Source organism: Cenococcum geophilum, assembly GCF_001692895.1.
Source record: "Cenococcum geophilum 1.58 unplaced genomic scaffold K441scaffold_34, whole genome shotgun sequence".
NCBI lineage: Eukaryota > Fungi > Ascomycota > Dothideomycetes > Gloniales > Gloniaceae > Cenococcum > Cenococcum geophilum.
This window is the reverse complement of record NW_027137592.1, coordinates 476,547-486,553: the sequence shown is the minus strand read 5'-3', so window position 1 is coordinate 486,553 and position 10,007 is coordinate 476,547. Positions and strand designations below refer to the sequence as shown.

At 38.4% G+C, this 10,007-nt stretch overlaps 1 protein-coding gene across 1 annotated transcript; it reads left to right on the top strand.

Moving 5' to 3' along the window:
• The first annotated feature begins 1,605 nt into the window (after window positions 1-1,605).
• K441DRAFT_727773 (uncharacterized protein) lies at window positions 1,606-2,326 on the top strand. Its single transcript, XM_067654161.1, has one exon. It carries the CDS (start codon window positions 1,985-1,987, stop codon window positions 2,165-2,167), a length of 183 nt encoding a protein of 60 aa, XP_067501497.1. The 5' UTR covers window positions 1,606-1,984; the 3' UTR covers window positions 2,168-2,326.
• The last annotated feature ends 7,681 nt before the right edge of the window (window positions 2,327-10,007 follow it).

Here is a 10,007-nt window from a genome sequence, read left to right as displayed (position 1 = left end):
GTATTAGATTATAAAGCCCTAGAATACTTTATAATAACTAAGGCCCTTATAGCCCGGTAGGTATGCTAGGCGGATATCTTATCTTAGTTTAACTTCTTAATTATATATAAACCAGGCGCTATAAACTATGCGGATACTCTTACTAGGCGCGAATAAGACCTAGGTAACTATATAGCTATAAAGATCTTATTATAAACCTAGATACTACTATAACTAGAGTACCTTAACTTCCGGATATAGGCAGAACTAAATATAGACTCTTTAGATGTTAAGATATGCCCTATTAACTCTATAGAACTAGACCTTATTAATAAACTACTATAGGTAAACTGTACGGCCCCTTCTCTATAGGAGTACTATAAAAAGGCAAAGAACGTTTCTAGCCTATAGTCCCTTAAAAGTGGACTACTTAAGCACCGCGAACAGCTAGTAGTAGTAGAGGAACAGAACTTATAGACTTAGCTTATTACCAAAGCATATGCCTAGGTCTCTACGGCCTACCCTAGAAAAAATAAAACCTATAGGATTATTAGCAACCGCTACTACTAGCCCGGAATAATTATAGATATTAACCGCTATATACGGAACTATAATAACTGCTATAGGTCTATAATTCCATAAGATAAGACCCTAGGACTATTAAAACCCCTCCTAATACCTAACCGCCCCTAGTAATATGTCTCTATAGACTTTTATAAGCTACCTCTAGACCGTGACGGATATAATATAGTTATAATCCTAGTTAACCGCTTTAGCAAGCGCCCGTTCTTAATTCCCTATTATAAGAATATTAATGCTAAAGAGGCAGCCCAACTATATATCTACTACGTCTACTAAATTTACGGACTACTAGATACTATTATATCTAACTATAGGCCGCAGTTTATATTAGCCTTTTAAAATAAGTTTACCTGAATCCTAGGTATTAAGCTAAAGCTTTCTATAGTATATTACCCCTAGATAGACGGTTAAACGGAGATTATAAATTAATACTTAGACTAGAGACTCCGGCCTTTTATTAACTACTTCTAGGATAACTANNCNAANCTNTTACCNTTAATANACTACGCCTAAGCNACCCTACCCTANAACTCTACCNGATTTGCCCCTATTTAACTAGAAATAGGTTACCTACCCTATATAAGCTTTAACTAGGAAAGACCAGAAGGGCCCCAGACTGTATACAAAAAAACTATCTTATAAGGAAGCTCAGCAGTACGCTAAGCGCTTAAAAGAAGCCTAAAAAGTAGCCCGTATAAACCTAGAAAAGGCTTAAAAATTAATAAAATAGTAGGCGAATAAGCATAGGCGCGAGCCTAACTTTACTATAGGCAATATGGTCTAGGTTATAATGAAAAACTAGAAGATAGAACGGCCTAGCCGTAAGCTAGACTATAAGATAGCAGGACCGTATAAGATTCTTAATAAAGTAGGTAACTTATATACAGTGGGGTGTTATAAGTGTCCGTGCCCGGGCCACACCAAATGTGACACCCCCTGCTAAATTACTACGCAGTAACCATAAGATCAATTCTAGAGCTTTAATATTTATAAGGATTATCGCCATATAGAATCTAGCTATCGCGACCTTTTTTTTGGAGTCTAAAATCTTGTATGCCATCCGTCGGCGTCCTTGATAGCCATATACCTCTCGTGCATACTCGCGATTAACGACTCAAAGAAACTAGGTGCAACCTCGCTCCAACAAATCGCTAGAGCTCTAGATAGCTCCTTAACAACCTCATCCTTTAACCTGTGCATTTGAGCGATATATGGAAACCTTTTGTGTAGTCGTTCTTTAAGTTATACCTAAGCGTATTCAATCGGGTTTAAATCGGGCGAGTAGGGAGGCCAATTAATTACTTCCACAACGTTTTCCTTAAACCATTTGGCCACAATTTTTGCTTTATGTATTGGAGCGTTGTTTTATATAAATTGGAAGCCTAGCTCGTAGATTCTGGGTATCTGATTCTCTAAAACTTTGATGTATGACTTAGCAGAATACCCCCCCTTAGGTGCCTCCTCGTCCCTTTTTATAACTACTAAATCGGACACTCTAAGAGCTCCAGAAAAGCTTGCCTATACCATTATAGTATACCCCTTGTCCTTTTTATATGTATCGATCTTATCTTTATCCCACTTCTGCTGTAGTGTACGAAAGATATAAAAAGGTCGCTTGCCCGCGCTTCTCTTAACCAAACACTCGTCGCTCCATATAATCTTGCTCTACCTTAAGCGCTCCCACGCTAAGTGTTTAATTGCCCACCTCAGTCGAGCGCTTGCTGAGTCGTGTGTAAGCATAAGACGCTTTTTAGCTATCCATTTTTTAATGTGGTATTTACGTAGTATTTAATGTAACGTGCTCTAGCTTATAGGAAGGCCTGCCTTAAACGCCAGCTTGTTATACACAATCCTAGGATTTATACGAACAATCCTTAAGAGGGTACGTTCGTCTCGCTCTAAATACTCTAGAGGACGTCCAATTCGAGCAATGGACAAGCCTTGTGGACGTTGAGGTGCATTTCATAGGGTGTCTCGTACGGTCGATTTAGGGAGGTTTAATGCGATCGCGATTTGAGGGGCCGTAACTCCTACAAGACCATAGCCAACAACTACTCCTCTGTTATATGGAGTCAACTCCTTACAATGAGGAATATTACCGCTAATTGGAGCTAACGCACGACGTGGCATGGGTGTATAATAGGGTAGAATAAGTAGGGGGAGGATTGCAAAAAAATTTTGATGGGGGGAGCACGGACACTTATGACACCCCACTGTAAGGTTAAGCTCCCAGACTTAATTAAAGTTTACCCTATCTTCTTACTAGATAAGCTACGGAAAGCTATAAATAACCTACTACCTGAACAAAAGAATAAACCTCCCCTACTAATTTAAGTTAACAACGATAATAAATAGGAAATTAAAGAAATACTAGCCTATAAACTTATAAAGGGAACGTTAAAGTATTGTGTTAGTTGGAAAGGATATAACTTAAACCCCACTTGGTACCCTATATAGAACTTTATAGGTAGCCCCTATAAGCTTTAAGAGTTCTATAGCCGTTACCCTAATAAACCTAGACCGCTAAAGTACCTAGACGAGTAAATAGAGTGCTAGTATAATAAAGATAATAAGCTATTAGAAGAACATAAGGACAAAAATACCTTAGAAATTTCTTAGTTATATAAGGTGTCGAGATATCTAGGAACTTTAACCGGCGGTTAAAGTTATCTAATTAGTTAGATTCTCTTACTAAGACTTTTAGCGGCAAAGCCTAAGGGCAGGCTTTTTTAGAGGGGGGGGTAATATTACGGCACTAGTAGAACTTAGCAGAACTACGCACCGGCAAGTTGCCATAGATTGCCGTATATTGCGGTCACGTGACGCGAAGATCTTATAAAACATCAAACGGCGCTACTCTTCTTCTCCTTTCCTTTCCCTAGCTTTAGATTCTCGTTTATAGACAATCCAATCGTATAGGCTTGCGCGTCCCTTTTGCCGTGCCCATGCCTCGATTGACTAAGTCGCTAACACTAAGAAACCTAAGCATACAATCTTTGCTGTTATGATAGCCAATATTAAGAAGGCCTTAGTACTAAAGAAGCATACTAACCCTACTATAAAGGTACTAATAGAGTATTATTATCGCCTAGACGCATTCTTACAAAAGGAAGCTAATAAGCTACTAGAATACCAACTATACAACTATAAGATTATACTTAAAGAAGGAAAGCAGCCTAGATTTAGACCCTTATACGGGATGTCCTAAAATAAACTCTAAGTGCTATAAAAGTATTTAGACGAGAACCTAAGTAAAGAATTTATTAGAGTAAGCTTATCGCTTATAGCCGTACTAGTGATCTTCGTTAAGAAACCTAGCGGCGGTCTACGCTTCTGTGTAAACTACTAAGCCCTTAACGCTGTTACCGTTAAGAACTAATATCCGATCCTGTTAATATAAGAGACACTAAACTAACTAAGTAAGGCTCGTTACTATATAAAGCTTAATATTATCTTTGCATTTAACCGTCTCTATATTATAAAAGGGGACAAATAGCTTACTGTATTCCGTACCTAATATAGACTATTTAAGTACTTAGTAACACCCTTTAGCCTTATAAACGCTCCAAGCTTGTTTTAACATTATATAAATAACACCCTACGCCCCTATGTAACGGAACCTTGTAGCAAGAACTACGATGGGCTCGTTATTGGGCTAGGTGTGTAGGAAATGCAAGTACAAAAGTCAACAACGTAATAACAACTGGTGGAGTGGTTGCCCAACAGATTAACTCCAATTGTATTCTGAAAATTACTACAAGGAAGGAACTATCTAGGTAGGGACTGAGGGTCCTTAAATACACAACCGTACTCCTATGAAATCCTTCTTATACGTGATGTACGTCTTATACGTGAGGTACGTGAGTTCCTCTCGTTCCTCTCGTTCAATACGTAGCACATCATGTGACCTCGGTTACCATTCCTCGTCACATGGTTCTATCGGCTCCATCCTGGACCGTGCCTGAATCAACCAACTAGCTTCTTCCGTCTCTTTTCCAAGTAGTCGTAACATCGTACTTAAAGCGTCCGTAACACCCTACCTAGACATCTTCTATACTGCTTATATTAACGACATCCTAATATATAGTAATAACCTAACTAAATATTGGAAACACATTAACCTTATTTTATAAGCCCTGCACGGAGCTAGTCTATAATTAGATGTAAATAAATGCGAGTTTTATAAAATAGAAGTTCTATACCTTAAACTCCTTATTTCTATAAACGGTATATAAATAGACCTAAAGAAAGTTAAAGTAATTGTAAACTGGCAAAAACCTAAGAACGTTAAGGACGTAAGAGCCTTTAGAGGATTTGCTAATTTCTACCAACGGTTTATTAATAACTTCTCCGCCCTAGTTTTACCCCTTATAGCTCTAACCTAAAAGGATAGAGTCTTTATCTTTAATAAGGAATATAAGAAGGCCTTTACTTACCTAAAGGTTATATTTACTACTACGCCTATACTCTAATACTTTAACTTAAACCGAATAAGTGTTATAAAAGCCGACTTATCTAACTATGTTACTAGAGGTATCCTATCTTAATATAATAAGGATGGAGTATTACACCCTATAGCATACTTCTTAAAATAACTAAGCCTAGCCGAATATAACTACGAGATCTATAATAAGGAATTGTTAGCTATTATTAGATATTTTAAACAATAGCGACCTAAACTAGAAGGCGCTGGATTTCTAATTAAGGTTTTTAGCGACTATAAGAACCTATAGTACTTTATAACTATAAAACAGCTAAGTTATTATTAGGCCTACTAGTTAGAATATCTATCTTATTTCTAATTCTTAATTATATACCGCCTAGGCATCTAAGGTTAGAAGCCTAATACCCTAACCCAACGCTTATAAGACGCGCCAGCCCTAGAAGAAGCGTACTCTTACTAAAATTAGACCCTACTTCGCCCTAAACTATTTAACCCTCCTACTAAAGATCTTACGGTATACGTCCTTAAAATAACTAATTAATTAATTAATTAGATTATAGTTAATAAATACCTAAATAATAAGTTTATCCAAGAGACGCTTAAGCTAATGTAAGATGGCATTAGACGCTTTAAAAGATTTCTCTAAATAAATACAAAGCCTGCGGAAACCGCTTATATTACTAAAACCGCCTAGTTATCCCTAATTATAATAAGCTTAAGCTTAAACTCCTTAAACACGTACACGACCTACCTATTGCCGGCCACCTGGGCTAAGGAAAGACCCTAGAACTACTCTAATGGGAGTATTATTAGCCAAACATGCATAATATAACATGAAGGTACGTCTTTAGCTATTATACCTGCTGATGAGCTAAAGCCTCGTATAAGATATAATAATTCTTCTTTGATTAACGTCTGATACGGATGCTATCTAGCCCCACGCAGACTACTCCGTACACAAGGGAAAAGTAATATTAACGGGAAAAAACCCTTGCTGCTAGGGGGGAGGAAAAACCCTATGAGCCACCTCAGTAGGATGAAAAACCCCGATTTGCCATGTCCGTCCGTAGCGGCGGCCCTACGGGCCTATGGCTACGTCCTGTCCTCCTTGGATGTTCGAACTCCTTGGGAACCACTACTTCCTTCTCTAGCTTATCCAAAGCTAGGGTTCACTATGTCCCAGCTAGGCCTTGCTAATCGATTGCCGTACGGTCGTTTCCCATATCTTAACCACCCCCTGTATGCTATCTCCTATAACTATTGCGTTGCCATATACGCCTTGCCTCTCCCCCCCTAGAGCCACCGAAGGCGTAAGGGGGATTTATCCGTTCTAACTACCGTAATACTAATAAGCGAGCGGGATATATTGTATTTGGGTATCTTTTGTGCCTAGGCCCCAGCTAGGCCCTTCCTAAGGGTCACCACTCCGTCGAAAGAAGACAATGGGGAAAACCGTAGGTCGCAATCTAGGCTGCTAGGTAGTATTTAGTAGTAAGACGGCGAGTGACCGTATGCTCCGCGGGCGATCGCCCTAGGGGTTAGGAGGGGCCGTATATTTGCTCGTTCGTTCGTTTGTTCGTGCGCGCGTTTATTCATTAATATAAGGTTATTAATGCTTTCAGTCGAGGTTTGGGGATGTTTATTGAGTGCCACATATCCACGTTGGATCGTATAGGTGCCCCAGATAGGAGAATAGTGGTAGTCGTCGTATTATAGAGGGCCAACAGTAGTGGTTTTCAAGATCTCACCATCCGAAAATTTTTCACTACCGCCCTTAACGCCCATAACCACCACCAGGTCCTGTCCGCACGCTATGCGACGTCTCTGCGTTGGCTCTGGGTCTGAACTTCAAAGACCCAGGTTCGTAGCCGTCACCACGTACAGGTGCAGAGTCCGTTTTCGACGGCCTCGTATAAGATATATAACGGTCTTTTAAAGCCACTGCCTGTTCCGGACTAAAGATAGAAGAATATCTTAATTAACTTTGTTGTTAACCTTCCTAAGAGTAAAGGCTGTATGGATATTATAGTAGTTATAGACCGACTATTTAAAATAAGACACTTAATCGCCTACCCCAATATATTAACGCTTGCTATTACCCAACTATTCCTAAATCACGTATAAAAACTCTATAGACTCCCTAAAACGATTATCTCTAATAAAGGTAACTAGTTTATCTTAGCATTCTAAAAAGAACTAACTACTCAACTCTATATTAAAGTACTATTATCTACCGCGTATTACCTAGAAACGGATAGTTAAATAGAACGCGTAAATGCTATAATAAAATAGTATATTTAGATATATACATTATATTTATAGGATAACTGGATTAACTAGCTTATATTCGCTAAGTTTACCGTAAATAATTCCGTCTTGGAAACTACGAAAGTCTCCCCGTTCCTAGCTAATTACGGCTAGCACCCATAAATGGGTTTTAAACCCTTTAGTAATACTCTCTACCCCGCTTATTACGCCTTATAAGTTATAAAAGCAAATAAATTTATAGAGAAGATGGAGGAACTATAATAGTTCCTTACTAATGAGATAATATAGGCTTAATCTATTTATAAAGCCGCAGTAAATAAGAAATGAACCCTAGTACTAGCCTACTAAATTGGTAATTTCGTCTAGCTAGACACAAGAAATTTAAATATAAAACGACCTACTAAGAAACTTAATTGGAAGAACGCTGGCCCTTATAAGGTTGAAAAGGTTATCTCTCCTTATACCTACCGACTAAAGCTCCCTAATACGGTTAAAATCCACCCTATATTCTATACGTCAGTCCTCCGCCCTACTGCCCCCGTATTAGACGCCCTGCCTAAATAGATATAAGACCCTCCCCTACTAGTTGAAGTGGATGGTGAGAATAAGTACTTTATTAAAAGAATTAACGATATTAAGTATAATAAACGGAAACGCTAATATATGTATCTTATAAAATGGAGAGGCTTTACTAAGTCCTTATAGGAACCCGTTAACTCTATAGGACTTATATAAGCCGCAGAAGACTTTTATAAACTCTACTTAGAACTACCACAGCCCCATCTTATAGAAGCTCGAGTTTAAAGGGGGGGTACTGTTATAGGACACCCCCGTAACACCTTGCATATATCTACCTATTTCCACTAACTTAGTAATTAGAGACTAACCGCGAAATAGTAATTTAACGGCAATCTAATAGCAATCTAACGGTAATCTATGGCATTCTGCTATATTCTACTAAGTTCTACTAAATTCTGCTAAGTTCTGCTAGGACCATGACCTAAACCCTATTCTGCCTATATACGTATTAACTAAGCAACTAAGTTAACAATATATGCCCTTTCTTCCCGTTTTCCTACCTTCTTTCCTTACGCAACGTCTTGACCTCCTTATACAGTTTATATATATGGCTTAATAATATCTACCTTGCTATATATTATCGTCGCTTATACTTACTCCGTAACAGACAGATAGTATTATAGTAAGAAAACAGGCCTATAAAAAAGGCCTAGCTTTAATATACAGTACAGAACGGAGGTATTTTGTGTATTTACTACTTTTTAATTATTTAATTTCGATTATCTCCTTTACACAGAAAATTACCCTACTTATATATATCTTTATAATTATATTATAACGGCGTTCTTTTCTAGTTCCCTTGCATATTAAACATTTACTTCTCTCCTAAGCACTATATACCTACAGCACGCGGTAGATAGGCGGAGGAGGGCCTTATAAAATCACTGCTGTAGGTAAGACGGGTAATTACCTAGGACCTACCTCTATAAAATAGAAGACCCGGCATAGCGCCCTTAAGGCAGCTAAAACGGTATATGATTTTTAAAAAAAAAAAAAAAAAAAGGCTATCGGCGTCCTTAATATAGGCTTTATATATACCTATATTATTACCCTCTATAGCTAGGCCTATTTAAAACCACTACTCCTTATAACAATTACACGTCTCTATACATTTAGCCTATAGTATACTCCTAAACTTCTTAATTCGCTCCCAATTAACAGCCGAAATAGGTAATAGTGTAGCCGTAGTCGGAGCTTGCCGTAAGGGAGCTTGCCGTAAGGGAGCTTACCATAAGGGAGCTTACCATAAGGGAGTTTGCCGCGAGGGAGTTTACTACGAGGGAGCTTACCGCAAGGAAGGTGGTATTAGTGGTAAAGTAGGTATTAAAGGTAGAGTAGGTATAGAAGCTAGCTCTAACAAGGACGCATTTAGGCTATTTAGAGTGCCTCTTCTACTATATAGAGCTTTATCTATGGTATATAGTGGAGGAGTAGATAAGTAAGCTTTACCACGCCAATTAAAAATACGGTGCTCCCGTTATATTACCCTAATTATCTTCCACCGTTAAGCTATTTTAGGGGTATCTTAACTATTCTGGCCGCGAGGCAGGAAGGCGTTCTTAGTATTATTTTTAGGTAGAGTAGTTCGCTAGCGCCTTATAAGACGATTCTCAGTAGTAGAACCTAACTCTATAAGAGCTCTCCGCTTATTTAAATTATATTTAGAGGCCTAGAAAAGCAAGCAGAAGTAGAAGTAATATATAGGGAAGACGCGCCTTTAATCGACACAACTGGCACAGCTTTAAAATCTTCTTTAAAGGGCCGTTCTTAATAAAGTTAAGGCGGGGCTTATAGATATGGCACTTGCTACACTTAATTACAGTAGGGTCTGTCATATTTTAATATATATAGTAGTATTAAATTTTATAGATTTTGGTGAGGAATTGGTTTCGGTAACTCGCTTGTGGAATACGTTAGATGAGGTAGTATATTTTATGGCCCGTGCGCGACATTAAGAACACAACACTCTCGCATAGAAATGACGTACGGGTGTCGACACCGTCGAATACCACTATGCAAAGATGGCCCGTATTGGCAGGGGCGCGTCGGTCGACTCAACGCCCTCGCATGAGGCCCTATATATAATCTACGACAAAAATACAATATATTCGTGGCTTTGTTCAAAATCACATTGATTTGGCGGAACAACTTACCG

What these genes read in the sequence shown, in the direction of transcription:
- K441DRAFT_727773 (XM_067654161.1), top strand. Translation starts at nt 1,985, where the DNA reads ATGTATGACTTAGCAGAATACCCCCCCTTAGGTGCCTCCTCGTCCCTT.